The sequence below is a fragment of the Bombina bombina genome, chromosome 5, assembly GCF_027579735.1.
Source record: "Bombina bombina isolate aBomBom1 chromosome 5, aBomBom1.pri, whole genome shotgun sequence".
NCBI classification, from domain to species: Eukaryota; Metazoa; Chordata; class Amphibia; order Anura; family Bombinatoridae; genus Bombina; species Bombina bombina.
In genome coordinates, this window is record NC_069503.1 from 690,384,248 (window position 1) to 690,407,305 (window position 23,058).

Here is a 23,058-nt window from a genome sequence, read left to right on the forward strand (position 1 = left end):
GTGAGCTGCTGGTGCAACGCCGCCCCCTGCAGAAAAGGGCTAAAGACTATATATCAGTAACAGGACACAGCCTTACAAATTTATCTGTACAGTACGTATAATCCGCAATAGCAAGCGATCCACTAAAAATTGTGTAAACAGGTAATAGTGACATCAATTCATATTACGAATGCCATCAATCTAGGGCTAGGTGTAAATAACAAGCTCGGCACTTTATCATGCATAGCATAGTCCCAAATCACCTGATTTAATATAAAAAATCTAAATTGTGACTCATTATTTCTGATTTGCACATAAGACAGGAGTGGTTGTAAACTTAAAAAAAAACTTAGTGTCCTGAAAAAGTGAATAGTAAGCATCTGTAGACGTCCTTTAGGCTAAGGGCATAACCATAAAACACAATTCCATGTGCAGGAGATCATTGGAGTGAAGCAGCTGGTGCTGTGCACAGACCAACTAATTGCACACCAACTAATCGATTATGAGATTCGTTGACAACTATTTTCATAATCGATTATTATCGATTATGCCAATTAGTTGTTGCAGCTCTAATCTAGATTCTACATGACAGCACATAAAGCAACATATGATTCTAGATTCTACATGACAGCACATAAAGCAACATATGATTCTAGATTCTACATGACAGCACATAAAGCAACATATGATTCTAGATTCTACATCACAGCACATAAAGCAGGATATGATTCTAGATTCTAAATGACAGCACATAAAGCAGGATATGTATCTAGATTCTACATGACAGCACATAAAGCAGAATATGATTCTAGATTCTAAATGACAGCATATGAAGCAGGATATGATTCTAGATTCTAAATGACAGCATATAAAGCAGGATAGGTATCTAGATTCTACATGACAGAACATAAAGCAGGATATGATTCTAGATTCTAAATGACAGCACATAAAGCAGGATATGAATCTAGATTCTAAATGACAGCACATAAAGCAGGATATGTATCTAGATTCTACATGACAGCACATAAAGTAGGATATGATTCTATATTCTAAATGACAGCACATAAAGCAGAATATGATTTTTTTTTTTATTAAATATTTTTATTAGATTTTTCAGATGAAATAAACAAATACAACATTAGTACGACCAAAGCGTACTATTTCAGTAACATGACAAAAAGAATGGATACATAAGGAAACACAGTATATGCATTAATGGATCAAATAAACATATGTAACCTCTATATCCAAAGTGAGGGTATTACAGAATTGTTCACTTAAATCAGAAGTAACTGAGGAAAAAAAAAAAAAAAAAAAAAAAGGGGTGGGGGGGATGGGGGTGGGATCATCCATGGGAGAGGGGAGGGGGGAGGATAGGGTCTAAGGCCAAGGGAATAAACCTGCAATGGACACTAATTAAAACTAGATAGGTGTGGGATGTCGTACCGACATTACTGAGTGAGGGTATAAGTCTCAAAGCTAGGGAGCCAAGTCGTGTCAAATCTATCTTTCCATTCTGCCCAAATCAGTTCAAAAAAGTCGACTTTACCCTTGGAGTAGTAGATAGGTTTTTCCATGGTGTAGATATAGGCCATGGTTTGGGTGATGTCAGACCAAGATGGGGGGTTAGTTCTTTTCCAAGCTTTGGCTATATTGAGTTTGATAGCCGAAAGGAAATAGATGCTTAATGAAGCATAGTGTCTAGGGAGTTTGCAGATACCTACGTGGAGTAAGGCGACTTCTGGTGTATTGGGAAGGGAGATACCCATAGACATAAGAGTTGAGAAACACTTATTCCAAATGGGCCTCAATTTGGAGCAAGTCCACCAAATGTGTGCCATGTCTCCTACCCTACCGCAACCTCTCCAGCAGATAGGAGATGCCCCAGGGAAAATTGTAGCTAATCTAGCAGGCACAAAGTACCATTGTGTGAGCAATTTAATGTAGTTCTCATGCATAGTGACACAGTGGAGGGTTTTATTTGTGAGGAGTAATGTACGGTGCCATTCTTTGGTGGGGGCAATGAACTCAAGTTTCTGTTCCCATTTAGTGATATGTGTAGCTTTGTCTGTAGGGGATGCGCCCTCCATGATGGAGTAATGGAGAGATAGTGGCTTACCTAGCCTCAATCCCTGCTGCCATCTGGCTTCCCAGATGGTTGGTGGTCTAGAGAGAGATGGTTTAAAGCCCCAGCTAGTCAGAAAGCTGAGGACTCTTACATATTCGAATCGCATGTAAAGCGGGGGAGGTGATGAGCCGCCAATTTGGGTAAAGGGCACAAACGAATCGTGAGAAGATGAGGACCAGAGGTCAGCTACTCTCGAGACACCCAGTCTCAGCCACGCCGAGGGGTGGGAGTCAGGGAGACCAGATAAGAGACCAGTTAATGTAGTGATAGGGGATGGGTGGGGGGCCACCTGGGAGTAATGTCTCAGAAGTTCCCAAGAGGCTAGGCATTCTCGGATTATCTGATTCTCTATACCTAAGGATCTTCGGCAGTGTGGAGGGGTCCAAATCAGATCCCTCAGGGTAAGGTCGAAAGGTAGGGAGGCCTGTTCGATTGACCTCCATCTACTATCAGAGTCCTTTACGCCCCATTGGGTAATGTGCGTGAGCATGGCGGCCTCATAGTATCTGAATACAGACGGAGAGGCCACTCCCCCATGCATTCTAGGATACTGCAGGAGCCTATGGGCTACTTGTGGAGGCTTATTTTGCCATATATATTTGGTACATGCGCCCTGAAACTGAGTGAGTAGGGCTCTAGGTACTCTGACAGGAAGGCAACGCATGATATATGTTAGTTTTGGAAGATAGCTCATTTTAAGGGCTGTTACTCGACCCAGCCAAGAAATGGAACGGAAATTCCATTGACTGGTCAGAGTATGTAATTCGGTTAAAAGGGGCTTATAATTATTCAAGATAAGGTTGGGGATGGAGTTAGAGAGCTTAACTCCTAAGTGGGAGACATACGTATTGTTGATAACAAAGTTGTATTTGTCTCGTAGTGAATTAGTGACAAATTCCGGGAAACCCTGTGTGTAGAGTTCCGTTTTGGATTGATTTAGCCTATAAAAGGATAGGCTACTGAATGTATCTAGTGTGGATAGGAGTTTAGGTATCTCACTGAGGGGGTTTGCGGAAAATATGGTGGTGTCATCTGCGAACAGAGCCACTTTGTGGACTGTTCCATGCAGGGTAACTCCAGATATCTCTTTGTCAGCTCTAATGGCAGCAGCGAGCGGTTCAATGGCCAGCGCGAACAGGATGGGTGAGAGAGGGCAACCCTGTCGGGTGCCATTTGAGATAGGGAAGGGAGAGGAATGAAATCCCAGGCCCCTAACTGAGGCCGTAGGGGCCGAGTACAAAGCTTGTACTGCTTGGATGATGGAAGCCGGGAAGCGAAAGGTCTTTAGAACTTCCCACAGGAAGTCCCACCTGACCCGGTCAAATGCTTTCTCAGCATCGAGAGAGAGCACTGCAATTGGTTTGTTGAGTCTTTTGGCTTCTAGGAGAATATTAAGGAGCCTTCTCGTATTGTCAGGACCTTCTCTTCCAGGTATGAAACCAACCTGGTCAGGGTTGATAAGCGAGGGGAGGAGTCTTGCGAGCCTATTTGCTAAGATTTTTGCATATATTTTAACGTCAGTATTGATCAAAGATATGGGCCTATAGCTAGCGCAGAGTGTTGGGTCTTTGTTGGGCTTGAGAATTGTGGTGATGGAGGCCTCTAGGAACTCCCTTTGAAATTTTCCTTCGTCTCTAGCTAAGTTATAGAATCTGGTCAGGATGGGGACAATCTCCCGGAGGTATGTTTTATAGAAGATTGCGGTAAAACCGTCCGGTCCAGGGGCCTTGAGAGACTTCAAATTTTTAATAACGAATTTAATCTCTTGGGGCGTGACCGGGCCATCTAAGCTATCAGCAGTAGCCTCATCTAGAGTAGGTAGTCTTAAGGAGAGCAGGAAGGGGCCTATAGCCTCTGATGGGGCTGGCTGGAATGAGGTATCATTTTGGATGTTATACAGTGTTGAGTAATACTTGTTGAACTGTTGGCCTATGTGTGATGGGAGTTTGTAGGAATGAGCACCCTGTTTAATCTCGTGAATGCGAGAGTTACTAGTGCAGTGTCTTAATTTGTTCGCTAAGATTGTGTCAGCCTTATTACCCTTAGTGTAGAATAGCTGTTTCAATTTGAGCAAGTTATTTTGGGTTTTGGTATATTCTAGCTTGCATATGTGCCTCCTCACATTTCTAATCTCCTCCTCAATTTGTATGTTATCTGCTTTATGACTTTGTGATTCAAGATCCCTAAGTTTACGATGGGCTTGAGACAAGGAGAGGCCTGCCTGTTTCCTCAAGTGGGCTTGTTTTTGAATAAAGAAACCTCTAGTGGTGGCCTTAAAGGCTCCCCACAGAATATCTTCCCGGATCCCAGGGGTGTCATTGATTTGTAAGGTGAAGTTTATCTCTTTCCTAAGTTCCTCTCTGAAGGGGATGTCGGACAGAAGGGTGTGGGGTAGTTTCCAGTTGGGTCTGGGTCTAATGGTGTTCTGCGACTCTATGTCCATTAAAACCATGTCATGGTCTGACCATGGGCACGCACAGATCTTTGTGTGAAGTATAAGGTCTAAGGAGTCTGGGTGACAAAACATATAATCCAGTCTAGAGTGTGTGGAGTGGGGTATAGAATAGTGAGTATAGTCTCTGTCCAGAGGATGTAGAGATCTCCAAACATCGAAAAAATTAAATTGGGACATAAGCTCTCGGAATCTACGGCTAATGGTCTCTGGGCAAGAGGAGCTCTTTTTAGGTAATTTTGTCTGTCTGTCAAGGCCGCCATCCCACACCATATTCAGGTCACCTGCCACAATCACCCTGCCTTGTCTAACTTGGTCCACTTTATGTAAGATTTTCTTCAGATATCTGGGCTGGAGGGTGTTAGGCAAATATACAGATACTAAGGTGTAAGTGACATGGTCAAGGTTACATATCAGGATAAGGTATCTTGCTTGTGGATCTCTAAACTCATGAAGCGGTTCAAAGGCCACTCTTTTGTTAATGAGGATAGCCACGCCTCTGGCTTTCTTAGTATAAGAGGCAGTTTTTACCACGGGATAATCCCGGAATGACGGGCCGGGGGAGGCATCTCCTAAGAGGTGCGTTTCCTGAAGAAAGGCTACATCGGCCTTGTGGAATTTTAGTGTTCTAGTTAGCAAGCTACGTTTACCAAAGGTGTTTAGACCTCTTACATTTAGTGTCAAAAACCTAAGGGGCGCCATTTACGCACTTTAAACTCTTAAAAGTTAAGGTAGATGGGGGGATCAGTAGGGGAGGTGAGGGGTATGGAAGGGAAGGTGAGGATAGGGAGGCTGGTGGAAGTAGTCCACCTAAGTGGGACCCAAGCGTGGGTTCCAAAGTCTGGGGGGGAGCTAAACCAAACCAACAGGATAGGGCTAATAAACGCATAGCCCCGCTCTCTAAAAGAATACAGGGAGGCTAGTCATCCGTCCGGACCGCCACATCGTTCATGGTAATCTTCCATGTGGATGTTGGTTAGTTTCAAATCTGGCGGTCCAGCCAGAGGCCAGCCAACCTGCATTGCTCTGGACAGGTAAACACAAACATTTGTATACAGATAATAAGTGTTAACAAAAACCAATTAACATATGAACATGTGTCCAGTGGAATATCAGGTAGGTGAGGCTTGAGGCCTCGGAATGTGGTCAGGTGGATTAGGTTTTTGGCGTTTGGGTCTCTGCTCTCTAACAGACCAAGCTGGGGCTGAGACACGTAGCTTGGATTGGATAACTGTCTGAGGTTCAGCCGCAGGTTGTAGGCCCCAGTTAGCCAGAAGAGTACTGCCCACCGAAGGAGAGGAAATAACATGAGACTGATTGTCCTTTGTCACTATTAATTTAGTGGGGAATCCCCATCTATATTTGATGTTGTCCTTCCTAAGTTGTGTAGTGATAGGAGCATACAATTTGCGCTGTTGTAGTGTATGCGATGAGAGATCAGGGAGGAATTGAATATCTTTGAAGTCATCGGGTAAACTGGGTTTGTTATAAGATGCCTGCATCAAGCGGTCTTTGAATTTGAAGTTGTGAAAGCAGACCACCACATCTCGTGGTCTGTCAGAAGACATTGATCTCGGCCTCAAAGCCCTGTGTGCTCGTTCCATATTGTGACTATCACCCTCTAGGGGGCCAAGCAGAGCAGTGAAGAGGGTTATGAGAAATTCCTGCAAGTTCCCCGGCAGAACTGACTCGGGTATACCTCTAAATCGTATATTATTTCTTCTGGCCCTATCTTCCACATCTGCCAGCTTTAGTTCGAGTTGGGAGATCTGTTCTGCTAGGTTTTCAGCGTATGCAAGGATGTTGGAATTGTCTGTGGCTAGGTCATCATGTTGTCTCTCCAAGGTGTCAATCCTGTCACCCATCTCACCGATGTCTTTCCTAAGTTCCGCTGAGCTCCTCTGAATCTCGGCTGTGATGGATTTAGTTTGGGCCGCTAGCATCTTTTGTAGTGTGCTCTCTGTAATGCAGTGGTTTAAGTGAGCTCCTGAGTGAGAGCTTGATTGGGAGTCCTCGTCTTGCGACTCTGGGTCGCTTCCTTCCTTCCGCAGAGGAAGAGAGTCTTTATGAGGTTGAGAGAAATGATCAAGCACCGTTTTCTTGATTGCTGCGGGAGTTCTAGGGTTTCTTTTAGATGCGTGAGGCATGGCTAGTACTTTTTTGGAGCAGTTATTGACTGGAATGATAGTCTACCCTGACCACTCCGGGACCTGAGAGAGAAGCCGCTAATACATAAGAACTAGCTAGTAAGAATTACAATAACCAAGGTTTAGTGCTTCAATACAGTAATACATAAATGAGATAGAGAGCGGGGCCAGGTATAACCCATAGGAGGTATTAACACTTAAAACATGGCAACTGCTTACTGAGCCAGCTGCTCAGAATAAGTCAGTTCAGTAGCCTTCTAGAGAGGATGAAGAGGGGGGGGAGGGGGAGGGCCCTAGGATCCCCCACGCACCTCAGGAAGGGGGATTCGACCAAAAGGAAGGGAAAAGGATGTGGGGCGTGACCAATCCAGACAAGCTGGATCTGAAAGGGGGAGGTGCGATAGGGGAGCCAGAAGAACCAGGCCGTATCCCCCGCCCCTCCTGTACTAGTGTATCTAAGGCAGTGGATATGAATTTACCCAGCTAATAACAATACAGTGTTAACACAACGTTTTATGCAAAGACAAATAAAATCAAGTAGATAAATTCCTAACCTGTAAATTGCAGATAGTAGGTTTACTGCTGTAGATAGGACCTGTAGGTAAAAGCAATGGTTAGACAGATATTTAAGTAAAATAACACTCCACTTTGGGCTGAAAGCCCAAAGGCATACAGGCTGACGCAGCAGCAGTAGTTTTACACAATAGTGGGATAGGCTGTTGCAGCAAAATGGATTCTGTAGTCCCACTAAAGATATGCTGTATAAATATATCTGTTGAAAGGAGGCAGCACCTCAGGGTGTAGTACTACATGCATGAGTGATAGAGGTTGTCTGTAATATTTTCCTGTGGGGGGGTATGTGGACACAAGAGCTACTTGCTTAGAAGACAGAATAAGAAGCCCCTTACTACTCAATCCAAAAGAGAAAGTTCACCGCTTCACTGGTATTATCAAATTAGGTAGGGTACAAATGTCTTGAAGAAGCCTGCTCTAGGTGTCTTGCTAGCAAATATAAATAGGCCACTTAAAGTTCCTTCATACGGTGCTTGGTAAATGGTTAGTGAGTTTAGTGACCTAGTCCCAGGTCCTGTGTCCCCAAGGTGGTGTGAAGTACAGCTCCCTTTTAGTGGCTGGGGAACAACAGGTATGCAGGTAGTTACAGGGGCCCACTGTTATGCTTGTCACGGTGTGAAGGGACCCCTTCTAGAATATCTCCCAGGTCACAAATGGGCAAGGCAGGGGTAAAAGCTCTTATTAGGTTAGGCAATCAATACTCACAGCAAGTCTCCGTCTCTGAATAGCTGTTAGCGCAAAGTTCCGTGAGGAAGAAGCCGGGAGAAGAAAAAAGATGGCGGCTCTTCGCGCCAATTTGTGTCCGTCGGGCCTCCGCAACTGATTCCCCCAGTAAGGCTCCCCCAATGCACTCAGCCTCTCAAGTTATCCTCCTGGGTTGGACAGTGGTCCGGCGCGATCAGCCGTAGTCGCCTAAAGGGGTAAGTCACCTGCTCGTAGCTAGAGGCCGTCTCGGTGGGGATCTAATGTGTGCGGCTGCAGGCGGGAGGTATGTTCTTTATATCAGTGCTGTCGGGCATAAGCGGAGGAGCCCTGATGGCTGAGGGTACTTACGGCTGCACTTTAAAATCTTCTAAGTCCGAGTTGCTTCCCGGTAGCCAGTATTGGAATCCTCTGGTAGGCTTGAAGGGGGATGTCTCTTGTCCGTATGCAGAGTGCTGGTAGTTTATTGCTGGTCAGGTACTCACTCCGGAGCGGAGCCCCGGCCCTCCGGAGTGAGGGGGCGAGTTGCCAATTTGTTATACGGGATCCGGTGTAGGCAGGAAGGGCCCTAATGTTTCCCCGCAAATTCAGTCCGTAGTGATGGGACTATCGATGCCTGAAGCCTTCAGGTCACTTAGGGTGTCAAATTCTACTCGGTAATAAGTTTTTTGTAACGGGTCTGTAGTAGAAAGTTAACTTTTTAATGTTGAGAAACACGGAGCTCCTTCTACATGCGTCCTATCAGTATGGCGGCTAGCTCCGCCCCCCGCAGAATATGATTTTATATTCTAAATGACAGCACATAAAGCAGGGTATGATTCTATATTCTACATGACAGAACATAAAGCAGGGTATGATTCTAGATTCTACATGACAGCACATAAAGCAGGATATGATTCAAGATTCTAAATGACAACACATAAAGCAGGATATGATTCCGGATTCTACATGACAGCACATAAAGCATGATATGATTCTAGATTCTACATGACAGCACATAAAGCAGGATATGATTCTAGATTCTAAATGACTGCACATTAAGCAGGATATGATTCCGGATTCTACATGACAGCACATAAAGCAGGATATGATACTAGATTCTAAATGACACCACATAAAGCAGGATTTGTATCTAGATTATACATGACAGCACATAAAACAGGATATGATTCTAGATTCTAAATGACAGCACATAAAGCAGGATATTATTCTATATTCTAAATGACAGCACATAAAGCAGGATATGATTCTAGATTCTAAATGACAACACAAAGCAGGATACGATTCTAGATTCTACATGACAGCACATAAAGCAGGATATGATACTAGATTCTAAATGACAGCACAAAAAGCAGGATATGTATCTAGATTCTACATGACAGCACATAAAGCAGGATATGTTACTAGATTCTAAATGACAGCACATAAAGCAGGATTTGTATCTAGATTCTACATGACAGAACATAAAGCAGGATATGATTCTAGATTCTACATGACAGCACATAAAGCAGGATATGATTCTAGATTCTAAATGACAGCACATAAAGCAGGATAGGTATCAAGATTCTACATGACAGAACATAAAGCAGGATATGATTCTAGATTCTAAATGACAGCACATAAAGCAGGATATGTATCTAGATTCTAAATGACTGCACATAAAGCAGGATATGATTCAAGATTCTAAATGACAACACATAAAGCAGGATATGATTATAGATTCTAAATGACAGCACATAAAACAGGATATGATACTAGATTCTAAATGACAGCACATAAAGCAGGATTTGCATCTAGATTCCACATGACAGCACATAAAACAGGATATGATTCTATATTCTAAATGACAGCACATAAAGCAGGATATGATTCTATATTCTAAATGACAGCACATAAAGCAGGGTATGATTCTAGATTCTACATGACAACACATAAAGTAGGATATGATTCTAGATTCTACACAACAGTACATAAAGCAGGATATGATTATAGATTCTAAATAACAGCACATAAAGCAGGATATGTATCTAGATTCTACATGACAGCACATAAAGCAGGATGTGATTATAGATTCTAAATGACAGCACATAAAGCAGGATATGTATCTAGATTCTACATGACAGCACATAAAGCAGGATATGATACTAGATTCTAAATGACAGCACATAAAGCAGGAGATCATTCTAGATTAAACGGATACTAAACCCAATTTTTTCTTTCATGATTCATGCAAATTTTAAGCAACTATCTTTATTTGAAAAAGCAGGAATGTAAGCCTACGAACCGGACCATCTTTGGTTCAGCACCTGGGTAGCGCTTGCTGATTGGTGGCTACAGCAAATTGATAAATATAAGGACCAAACACACATGGCCAAATTACAAGTGGAGAGCTATTTAACGTTCAAGAAGTAAGCTTTTTGCGTTCGTCGGTAAACGGTTTTCGTTTGCATGCTAACCTGATGCACGTAAAAAAAAATCTAACACCCTACTTGCACGGAAGTCCTTGCTCTAAACAGCATGCTCTATCTGAATAATGAAAGAAAAAAATGTGGGTTCAGTATCCCTTTAAATACTATACAGCATTGCCTGGTATATAATCAACCACAGGCAAACTGCAGTAAATCAATGTGCCAAGTTTCCAGCCCATCTCTTTTTTTCTCTTTTTACACGGCTTACAACGCAGATAAATTATAAAAGCAGAGAAAATGAATTCAAAACTTCTCTCTCTATAAAAGTGATGCCTGGTTAAGGAAGAAACTGCATAAGCACAGTATTGGGTAATAATATTGGTATTTGATAAGCAGTTTGCAAAGCTGCGTATTTATGTATGTCTGATAGGGGCTATTTCTAGAGGTTCTAGTAATTTAGACAACCTAAAGGGTTTCCATGGCTGAATTTGTGAAATATTGAGTAACATGCATTGTGGATATTCTTCACTGTGATTGAGTACAAAAGGAAACTCATAAAAATGTAAAATCTCTTCACAGTATGACATGACAATTTACACATACTTGAGTGCTAACCTTTCTGTTTTTCCCAAAACTGTGAGTAAATACATATGAAAACTTTACAATCTTCAGCAATAAAGGGGCATCAAAATAAAAAAACACAGTTCTATGCAAAGAATAGTGCAATAATAAAATGATGTAACATATTTCCTTTTGCATGTTTATGTCCCTTTAAGTAAAAGCTGTTTAAATTGAAATAAAAACTAGAAGGAAAGACATTTGTTGTACAATTGATTCATATAGCCAATAGAAACAACTTCCTGTATTTCTGACAGGAACAAGCTTTTACATATCTGATCAGGAAAAAGCAGATTTATTTAGCAGAAGAACTTTTTTTTTTAAATGATGAAATATACTCCCCTCATTTAGAGCAGAACCCCTTATAAACTTAATAGTTTCATACATATTTAAAAGAATTCTATTAAAATATGGAAAAGCAACCTTTAAAATATGATCATTTGAATAATGTAACCTGCGTCTGATACACAACTTATACAATGATTTTTTCTTTCACATAAGCAGTATTCATCAATCACCCTCATCTTATTTCAAGACATAAACTTACAGCTAAAGAATATAACTAACCTTACGGTATCCACTCGATCGCAAAGATCTTGAGGAGGTGGCTTGTACTTATACTGGAATGGACTGCCGTCATAGTGCTTCTGTACAGAAACAGCAAACCGTAAAATGTGAGCACTGGGTTAAAAAGCCTAGAAGTAAAAGATTCATTTGGATGTAATAAAATAATAAATATTTTTAAAAAGTAAACTCCTGATAAGGTGGTCACTTTTATTAGTAGCACTGACACAGATAAAATCTGATTTATAATTACCAATAAATTAATTTCTTAGAAACATTGCTGAAATGGAGGGCATTTTTTTTACTTTATAAAGTAAGTAGAAACACTTCTCAGAAGTCTAAGGAGGTGAGATACAGAGGAAAAGAAGTATGCACACAAAGATGCTCTATTCCACAGGATCTATTTTATAAGATCACTGCACTAATTGCACTGTCTACAGTATGTCTGTTTTGTCCCTTTAATAAGTAAAAGCATTTGAAAAATGGTGTACAACATAAACTTTCAGAGTGAACTTAAAGAGACAGTCCAAAATTAAACTTTCATGATTCAGATAGGGCATGTCATTTTAAACAACTTTCCAATTTACTTTTATCACCAATTTTGCTTTGTTCTTTTGGTATTCTTAGTTGAAAGCTAAACCTAGGTAGGCTCATATGCTAATTTCTTAGACCTTGAAGGCCTCCTCTAATCTGAATGCATTTTGACAGTTTTCCCCCACTAGAGGGCGTTAGTTCATGTGTGTCATATAGATAACATTGAGCTCACGCACGTGAAGTTACCTAGGAGTCAGCACTGATTGGCTAAAAACATAAATTATGCTTACCTGATAATTTTATTTCCATCGTGGGGAGGAGAGTCCACGGCTTCATTCATTACTTGTGGGAATTAAGAACCTAGCCACCAGGAGGAGGCAAAGACACCCCTGTCAAAGGCTTAAATACCTCCCCCACTCCCCTCATCCCCCAGTCATTCTGCCGAGGGAACAAGGAACAGTAGGAGAAATATCAGGGTATAAATAGTGCCAGAAGAAAATACAAAATTTAGGTCCGCCCATCGGAGATGCAGACGGGGGCCGTGGACTCTCCTGCTCCCGATAAAAATAAAATTATCAGGTAAGCATAATTTATATTTTCCATCTAAAGGGGAGGAGAGTCCATGGCTTCATTCATTACTTGTGGGAACATATACCCAAGCTTTTAGAGGACACTGAATAAAACTGGGAGGGTAAAAAGCGGACCCTTAATCTGAGGACACCACAGCCTGTAAAACCTTTCTCCCAAAAACAGCTTCTGCAGAAGCAAAAACGTCAAATTTGTAAAACTTAGTGAAGGTATGCAAGGAGGACCAGGTAGCCGCCTTGCAAATCTGCTCCATAGTTTTTGAAGGCCCAGGATGAAGCTACCGCTCTAGTGGAATGAGCCGTAATTTCAAAGCACGAACCACATCCAGATTATGAAGTAACCTCTCCTTAGGAGAAGAAGGGTTAGGACATAAAGAAGGAACAACTATCTCCTGATTGATGATACGGTTAGACAGCACCTTGGGGAGAAACCCCAAGCCTGTGCGAAGAACAGCCTTATCCGTATAAAACACCAGATAAGGGGGCTCATATTGCAAGGCCGCCAGCTCAGAGACTCTGCGTGCAGATGCAATGGCAAAAGAAAGAGAACCTTCCAAGAGCGATCCTTTATGTCAAGAGAATGCATAGGCTCAAACGGAACCCTCTGTAAGACCTTAAGAACCAAGTTTAAGCTCCAAGGTGGAGCAGCCTGCCTAAAAACAGGCCTGATTCGAGACAGAGCCTGAACAAAAGATTGGATGTCAGGGAGATCCGCAAGTTTCCTATGCAACAGAACCGATAAAGCCGAAATTTGTCCTTTTAGGGAACTAGCGGCGAGACCCTTCTCCAAACCCTCTTGGAGAAAAGACAAAATCCTGGATACCCTCACCTTGTGCCAAGGGTAGCCATCACTCGCACACCAGGACAAGTAAGTCCTCCACACCTTATGATAGATGCGTCGAGTGACTGGCTTTCTTGCCTGAACTAGTGTCAATCACATTCGCAGTCAGCCTCAGAGAATCTAGATTTTGATGTTGAAAAGGACCCTGCTCTAGCAGATCCCTGTGACAGGGTAACCTCCACGGCGGAAGGGGATGACATCCCCACCAGATCTGCAAACCACGTCCTCCTTGGCCACAAGGGAGCAATCAGAATGGAGGACACTCTCTCCCGTTTTATACGAGCCACTACACAAGGAAGATGCAGTAGCAGAGGAAATATGTATACTACACCAAACCCCCAAGCCATCGCTAATGCATCTATCAGTTCCGCCTGGGGGTCCCTCAACTTCAATCCATATCGGGGAAGCTTGCAATTCAACCTCGATGCCATGAGATCAATCTCCGGCGTCCCCCATCTGAGACAGATCTCCGCAAACACTTCGGGGTGAAGAGATCATTCCCCCGGATGAAAAGTCTGCCTGCTGAGAAAATTCGCCTCCCAGTTGTCCACACCCGGGATGTGGATCGCAGAGAGCAAACAGTTGTGGGGCTCCACCCACTCCAGAATCCGAGACACCTCCCTCATTGCCAGGGAGCTCCTTGTGCCCCCCTGGTGGTTGATGTAAGCCACCAAGGTAATATTGTCCATCTGGAACCTGATAAAGCCGAAGTCCCCCAGGCGAGACCACGCCCACAGAGCATTGTAGATCGCTCGAAGCTCCAGAATATTTATTGGAAGAAAAGACTCGAAGCGAGACCACTTCCCCTGTCATATCAAATAAGGCGTTTCACCAATATGACGCAGCCCCAGCAACCGCGGCAACCGCTGCTGCCGGTTGAAAAACAAACCTTTGTGTTGAAAAATCTATCGTAACATGTTTTCCAACTTTTTATCCATAGGCTCCTTAAACGAAGAACTATCCTCTAAAGGAATCATTGTGTGCCCTATCCAACCGTGGGAATGGTCCCCCACAACTCTAGCTGGGCCTCTGGGATGGGGAAAAGCTTTTTAAAATGAGAAGAGGGGAAAAAGGAAGAACCTAACCGCCCCCACTCGTTCTTTATAATGTTCGCCATCTTGATGGGCACCGGGAAAGTCTAGGGAACCAGCCTGTCCTCGTAGACCATATCCAATTTAGAAATGGAGGGCTCTTCTGGAAGCTTCATTTCCGGAACCTCCAAAGTAGCCAGTACTTGTTTTAGTAAGAAACGCAAGTTCTCCATTGTAAACCTAAAACCGGACTCCTCCTCTACCGGAGGTTTAGAAAACACGGACTTCGACCCCGAAAGGGCCCCTTTCGATGCGTCGGAATGGGCCTCGTCATCGTACCACCCCTCCCGGGGGTCTGACAGACAAATCCAGGGACGGGCCGCTATGAAAAGCTCTACACTTGTGCTTAGCAGAACGCGGCAAAGCATGGATCACCTTAGCGACTGCCGTTTCAAGCTGATCCGCAAAATCAGGCGGCCAAGCAATCTCCCCCGAAGGAGTAACAGTGGGACCCTGGGGCGCTGCATGTGGGATAGGGGACGCCATTAGGGAACGCACCTCACGGGACAGTGACCCCTCAGAGGTGGACGGCTCAGTAGTGGTAGACATTCTATTATGTTTGGAAGTCGTAGCCTTCTCAAGGCATGTGGAACATATAGTTGCGCAGGCTGGTCTACCAAAACCTCACAATAAACACAGGTATAAGACTTAGTTAGAGGGAGTACCCTCTAACGCGTCAGAATACTCCATAGTTTTTAGAAAAAAGATAAGACAGCCACCTTTATAACCACCAATGGCCGGGGGAACTCACCACCCCCTATGACCCGGACTGCAGAAGCCGTTTCATCTCCTCCGTCGCAGATCAGACCGGAAGTGAAGAGGCCCCAACCGGTCACAAGGATGACTCCGCAGGACCGCCCCTGCCGAGGAGAAAATGCGCCAAAAAAGACAGTGCAAAAACTCCCGGAAGAGAACCTGCCAGTTTCACAAAAACATAATTTATGCTTACCTGATAAATTTATTTCTCTTGTAGTGTGTTCAGTCCACGGGTCATCCATTACTTATGGGATATATTCTCCTTCCCAACAGGAAGTTGCAAGAGGATCACCCAAGCAGAGCTGCTATATAGCTCCTCCCCTCACATGTCATATCCAGTCATTCGACCGAAACAAGACGAGAAAGGAGAAACTATAGGGTGCAGTGGTGACTGGAGTTATAATTTAAAATTTAGAACCTGCCTCAAAAAAGACAGGGCGGGCCGTGGACTGAACACACTACAAGAGAAATAAATTTATCAGGTAAGCATAAATTATGTTTTCTCTTGTTAAGTGTGTTCAGTCCACGGGTCATCCATTACTTATGGGATACCAATACCAAAGCTAAAGTACACGGATGATGGGAGGGACAAGGCAGGAACTTTAAACAGAAGGAACCACTGCCTGTAGAACCTTTCTCCCAAAAACAGCCTCCGAAGAAGCAAAAGTATCAAATTTGTAAAATTTGGAAAAAGTATGAAGTGAAGACCAAGTTGCAGCCTTGCAAATCTGTTCAACAGAGGCCTCATTCTTAAAGGCCCAAGTGGAAGCCACAGCTCTAGTGGAATGAGCTGTAATTCTTTCAGGAGGCTGCTGTCCAGCAGTCTCATAGGCTAAACGTATTATGCTACGAAGCCAAAAAGAGAGAGAGGTAGCCGAAGCCTTTTGACCTCTCCTCTGTCCAGAGTAAACGACAAACAGAGAAGAAGTTTGCCGAAAATCTTTAGTTGCCTGTAAGTAGAACTTCAGGGCACGGACCACGTCTAGATTATGCAAAAGACGTTCCTTCTTTGAAGAAGGATTAGGACATAATGATGGAACAACAATCTCTTGATTGATATTCCTGTTAGAAACAACCTTAGGTAAAAACCCAGGTTTAGTACGCAGGACTACCTTGTCTGAATGAAAGATCAGATAAGGGGAATCACAATGTAAGGCAGATAACTCAGAGACTCTTCGAGCCGAGGAAATAGCAATCAAAAACAGAACTTTCCAAGATAAAAGTTTAATATCAATGGAATGAAGGGGTTCAAACGGAACACCCTGAAGAACTTTAAGAACCAAGTTTAAGCTCCAAGGAGGAGCAACAGTTTTAAACACAGGCTTAATTCTAGCCAAAGCCTGACAAAAGGCCTGGACGTCTGGATTCTCTGCCAGACGCTTGTGTAAAAGAATAGACAGAGCAGAAATCTGTCCCTTTAGTGAACTAGCGGATAAGCCCTTTTCTAAACCCTCTTGTAGAAAAGACAATATCCTAGGAATCCTAACCTTACTCCATGAGTAACTCTTGGATTCACACCAATATAAATATTTACGCCATATCTTATGGTAAATTTTTCTGGTAACAGGTTTCCGAGCCTGTATTAATGTATCAATAACCGAATCCGAAAACCCACGCTTTGATAGAATCAAGCGTTCAATTTCCAAGCAGTCAGCCTCAGAGAAATTAAGTTTGGATGGTTGAAAGGACCCTGAATTAGAAGGTCCTGCCTCAGGGGTAGAGACCATGGTGGACAGGACGACATGTCCACTAGGTCTGCATACCAGGTCCTGCGTGGCCACGCAGGCGCTATCAGAATCACTGATGCTCTCTCCTGTTTGATCCTGGCAATCAGTCGAGGTAGCAACGGAAAAGGTGGAAACACATAAGCTATGTTGAAAACCCAAGGGGCTGCTAGTGCATCTACCAGCACCGCTCCCGGGTCCCTGGACCTGGATCCGTAACAAGGAAGCTTGGCGTTCTGGCGAGATGCCATGAGATCCAGTTCGCCCCAACAACGAATCAGTTGAGCAAATACCTCCGGGTGAAGTTCCCACTCCCCCGGATGAAAAGTCTGGCGACTTAGAAAATCTGCCTCCCAGTTCTCCACGCATGGGATGTAGATCGCTGACAGGTGGCTAGAGTGAGACTCTGCCCAGCGAATTATCTTTGAGACTTCCAACATCGCTAGGGAACTCCTGGTTCCCCCTTGATGATTGATGTAAGCCACAGTCGTGATGTTGTCCGACTGAAATCTGATGAACCTCAGTGTTGCTAACTGAGGCCAAGCTAGAAGAGCATTGAATATTGCTCTTAATTCTAGAATGTTTATTGGGAGGAGTTTCTCCTCCTGAGTCCACGATCCCTGAGCCTTCAGGGAGTTCCAGACTGCTCCCCAGCCTAGTAGGCTGGCATCTGTTGTTACAATCATCCAATCTGGTCTGCGAAAGGTCATTCCTTTGGACAGATGAACCCGTGACAACCACCAGAGAAGAGAATCTCTGGTCTCCAGGTCCAGATTTAGCAAAGGGGACAAATCTGAGTAATCCCCGTTCCACTGACTTAGCATGCATAGTTGCAGCGGTCTGAGATGCAGGCGCGCAAATGGCACTATGTCCATTGCCGCGACCATTAAGCCGATTACTTCCATGCACTGAGCTACTGATGGGCTTGGAATGGAGTGAAGGACACGGCAAGCATTGAGAATCTTTGATAACCTGGACTCCGTCAGGTAAATCTTCATCTCTACAGAATCTATAAGAGTCCCTAGAAAAGGAACCCTTGTGAGTGGTAACAGAGAACTCTTTTCCACGTTCACTTTCCACCCATGCGACCTCAGAAATGCTAGAACTATCTCTGTATGAGACTTTGCATTTTGAAAACTTGACGCTTGTATCAGAATGTCGTCTAGGTACGGAGCCACCGCTATGCCTCGTGGTCTTAGTACCGCCAGAAGTGAGCCCAGAACCTTTGTAAAAATTATCGGGGCCGTAGCTAACCTGAAGGGAAGAGCTACAAACTGGTAATGCCTGTCTAGAAAGGCAAACCTTAGGTACCGATAATGATGTTTGTGAATCGGTATGTGAAGGTAGGCATCCTTTAAGTCCACTGTGGTCATATATTGACCCTCTTGGATCATGGGTAGGATGGTCCGAATGGTTTCCATCTTGAACGATGGAACCCTTAGGAATTTGTTTAAGATTTTTAAGTCTAAGATTGGTCTGAAGGTTCCCTCTTTTTTGGGAACCACAAACAGATTTGAGTAAAACCCTTGCACTTATTCCGTTCGCGGAACTGGGTGGATCACTCCAATCACTAAGAGGTCTTGTACACATTGTAGAAATGCCTCTTTCTTTACTAGGTTTGTTGATAACCTTGACAGATGAAACCTCCCTTGTGGAGGAGAAGTTTTGAAATCCAGAAGGTATCCCTGAGATATAATCTCCAACGTCCAGGGATCCTGTACATCTCTTGCCCAAGCCTGGGCGAAGAGAGAAAGTCTGCCCCCCACTAGATCCGTCTCCGGAAAGGGGGCCCTGTCTTCATGCTGTCTTAGGGGCGGAAGTAGGCTTTCTGGCCTGCTTGCCCTTGTTCCATGACTGGTTGCCTTTCCAACCCTGTCTGTAACGAGCAATAGTTCCTTCCTGTTTTGGAGCGGAGGAAGTTGATGCTGCTCCTGCCTTGAAATTACGAAAGGCACGAAAATTAGACTGTCTGGCCTTTGATTTGGCCCTGTCCTGAGGAAGGGTGTGGCCCTTACCTCCAGTAATGTCAGCAATAATTTCCTTCAAGCCGGGCCCGAATAAGGTCTGCCCTTTGAAAGGAATATTCAGTAGTTTAGACTTAGAAGTTACATCTGCTGACCAGGATTTAAGCCATAGCGCTCTGCGCGCCTGTATGGCGAATCCGGAATTCTTAGCCGTAAGTTTGGTTAAATGCACTACGGCATCCGAAACAAACGCATTAGCCAGCTTAAGCGTTCTAAGCTTGCTCAAAGTCTCATCCAATGGTGCTGTGCGAATCGCCTCTTCCAGAGACTCAAACCAGAATGCCGCTGCAGCAGTGACAGGCGCAATGCATGCAAGAGGCTGTAATATAAAACCTTGTTGAACAAACATTTTCTTAAGGTAACCCTCTAATTTTTTATCCATTGGATCTGAGAAAGCACAGCTATCCTCCACCGGGATAGTGGTACGCTTGGCTAAAGTAGAAACTGCTCCCTCCACCTTAGGGACCGTCTGCCATAAGTCTCGTGTGGCGGCGTTTATAGGGAACATTTTTCTAAATATCGGAGGAGGGGAAAAAGGCACACCAGGTCTATCCCACTCCTTGCTAATAATCTTTATAAGCCTTTTTGGTATAGGAAAAACGTCAGTACACACCGGTACCGCATAGTATTTATCCAGCCTACATAATTTCTCTGGGATTGCCACCGTGTCACAATCATTCAGAGCCGCTAACACCTCCCCTAGCAACACGCGGAGGTTCTCAAGCTTAAATTTAAAATTTGAAATTTCTGAATCCGGTCTCCCCGAATCAGAACCGTCACCCACAGAATGAAGCTCTCCGTCCTCATGTTCTGCAAATTGTGACGCAGTATCAGACATGGCTCTCGTGTCATTGGCGCGCTCTGTCCTTAACCCAGAGCTATCGCGCTTGCCTCTTAACTCGGGCATATTGTATAATACTTCTTTCATAACATTAGCCATATCATGTAAAGTGATTTGTAAGGGCCTTGATGTACTTGGCGCCTCAATCTCACGCACCTCCCGAGAAGGTACTGACACGTGAGGAGAGTTAGACGGCATAACTTCCCCCTCGTTGTCTGGTGATAATTTCTTTATCGGTACAGATTGACTTTTATTCAAAGTAATATCAATACAATTGGTACACATATTTCTATTGGGCTCCACATCGGCTTTTGAACATAATGAACAAGCAGATTCCTCTGCTTAAACAGACTAGCAATGAAGCTAGCAAGCTTGGAATTACTTTCAATAAATTTACAAGCAATATAAAAAACGCTGCAGCGCTTTTAACAAACACAGTTGAATAACAAAGAACTAATTCAGTATTAGTCAACAATTCTTAACGGTAAATGAATTAATTAGCAGAGGATTGCACCCATTAGCAAAAGGATGATTAACCCCTCAATACCCAAAAAACGGATATCATTAAGATTTAACGCTTTTATCACAGTCAAACACACTGTCACAGGTCTGCTGTGACTGATTACCTCCCTCAAAAACGAATTTTGAAGACCCCTGAGCTCTCTAGAGACGTCCTGGATCAAGGAGGAAGAAGCAGAAAGACTGTGCTAGAATTTTAACTGCGCAACAAGGCGCTAAAAAGAAAAGGTCCCTCCCACTCATATTACAACAGTGGGAGACCTGATATAACGGTTTCTATGCAGAAAAATACGTTAGCCATGTGGAAAAAAATCATGCCCAAAAGGATTTATCACCAAAGTACCTCACAAAACGAATAACATGCCAGTAAACGTTTTAAAACAAACTTTTTCAATGTCATGCAAAGTTATCACTAAGCCTGCTACCAGTCGCTTCTACTGCAGATAAGGCTTAAGCATTATTTCAGTATTAACAGTATTTTCTCAGTCAAATTCTAGTCCCTAGAAAATAACTCAACTGCGCATACATTTATCAGCCTGATACCAGTCACTACTACTGCATTTAAGGCTGTACTTACATCATATGGGTAACAGCAGTGTTTTCTTAGTCAATTCCATTCCCAGAAAAAATTGTACTGCACATACCTCATTTGCGGGGGACCCCGCATGCTATTCCCCTTTTCTGAAGTTACCCTACTCCTCAGAATGTCGAGAACAGCCAGTGGATCTTAGTTACGCCTGCTAAGATCATAGAAAACGCAGGCAGATTCTTCTTCCAAATACTGCCTGAGATAGAAAAAACAGCACACTCCGGTGCCATTTAAAATAACAAACTTTTGATTGAAGAATAATTAAGTAAAAACTCCAACTCCTCTCGCGACCTCCTTCTTTGTTGAGGGTTGCAAGAGAATGACTGGATATGACATGTGAGGGGAGGAGCTATATAGCAGCTCTGCTTGGGTGATCCTCTTGCAACTTCCTGTTGGGAAGGAGAATATATCCCATAAGTAATGGATGACCCGTGGACTGAACACACTTAACAAGAGAAAAATGCCAGAGCCTCGTCCTTGCACATAACACAGCAATCACACAATAAACATATCATGTACATACCCCCCTGTTCAATAATCCCCCTAAAGGAATAATAACCCTTGATTCATTAAAGATAAAGGTGCCACAATGTGGCCCTGTCTTCTGCGTTATCATGATAACAGAATTTATGCTTACCTGATAAATTACTTTCTCCAACGGTGTGTCCGGTCCACGGCGTCATCCTTACTTGTGGGATATTCTCTTCCCCAACAGGAAATGGCAAAGAGTCCCAGCAAAGCTGGTCACATGATCCCTCCTAGGCTCCGCCCACCCCAGTCATTCGACCGACGGACAGGAGGAAATATATATAGGAGAAACCATATGATACCGTGGTGACTGTAGTTAGAGAAAATAATTCATCAGACCTGATTAAAAAACCAGGGCGGGCCGTGGACCGGACACACCGTTGGAGAAAGTAATTTATCAGGTAAGCATAAATTCTGTTTTCTCCAACATTGGTGTGTCCGGTCCACGGCGTCATCCTTACTTGTGGGAACCAATACCAAAGCTTTAGGACACGGATGAAGGGAGGGAGCAAATCAGGTCACCTAAATGGAAGGCACCACGGCTTGCAAAACCTCTCCCCCAAAAATAGCCTCCGAAGAAGCAAAAGTATCAAATTTGTAAAATTTGGCAAAAGTGTGCAGTGAAGACCAAGTCGCTGCCTTACATATCTGGTCAACAGAAGCCTCGTTCTTGAAGGCCCATGTGGAAGCCACAGCCCTAGTGGAGTGAGCTGTGATTCTTTCAGGAGGCTGCCGTCCGGCAGTCTCATAAGCCAATCGGATAATGCTTTTAAGCCAAAAGGAAAGAGAGGTAGAAGTCGCTTTTTGACCTCTCCTTTTACCAGAATAAACAACAAACAAGGAAGATGTTTGTCTGAAATCTTTAGTAGCCTCTAAATAGAATTTTAGAGCACGGACTACGTCCAAATTGTGTAACAAACGTTCCTTCTTTGAAACTGGATACAAAGAAGGTACAACTATCTCCTGGTTAATATTTTTGTTGGAAACAACTTTCGGAAGAAAACCAGGCTTAGTACGCAAAACCACCTTATCTGCATGGAACACCAGATAGGGCGGAGAACACTGCAGAGCAGATAACTCTGAAACTCTTCTAGCAGAAGAAATTGCAACCAAAAACAAAAACTTTCCAAGATAATAACTTAATATCTACGGAATGTAAGGGTTCAAACGGAACCCCTTGAAGAACTGAAAGAACTAGATTTAGACTCCAGGGAGGAGTCAAAGGTCTGTAAACAGGCTTGATCCTAACCAGAGCCTGAACAAATGCTTGAACATCTGGCACAGCTGCCAGTCTTTTGTGAAGTAAAACAGATAAAGCAGAGATCTGTCCCTTCAGAGAACTTGCAGATAATCCTTTCTCCAAACCTTCTTGTAGAAAGGATAGAATCTTAGGAATTTTTATCTTGTTCCATGGGAATCCTTTAGATTCACACCAACAGATATATTTTTTCCA

At 43.5% G+C, this 23,058-nt stretch overlaps 1 protein-coding gene across 3 annotated transcripts in view; it reads right to left on the minus strand.

Moving 5' to 3' along the window:
* ACD (ACD shelterin complex subunit and telomerase recruitment factor) overlaps positions 1-23,058 on the minus strand; it is a 211,522-nt gene that overhangs the window by 13,315 nt on the left and 175,149 nt on the right. For all 3 annotated transcript variants that reach the window (XM_053714675.1, XM_053714676.1, XM_053714677.1), the window contains one exon: positions 11,575-11,654. In XM_053714675.1, coding sequence (XP_053570650.1) covers positions 11,575-11,654 — 80 coding nt within the window. The remainder of the gene's footprint in view (positions 1-11,574; positions 11,655-23,058) is intronic.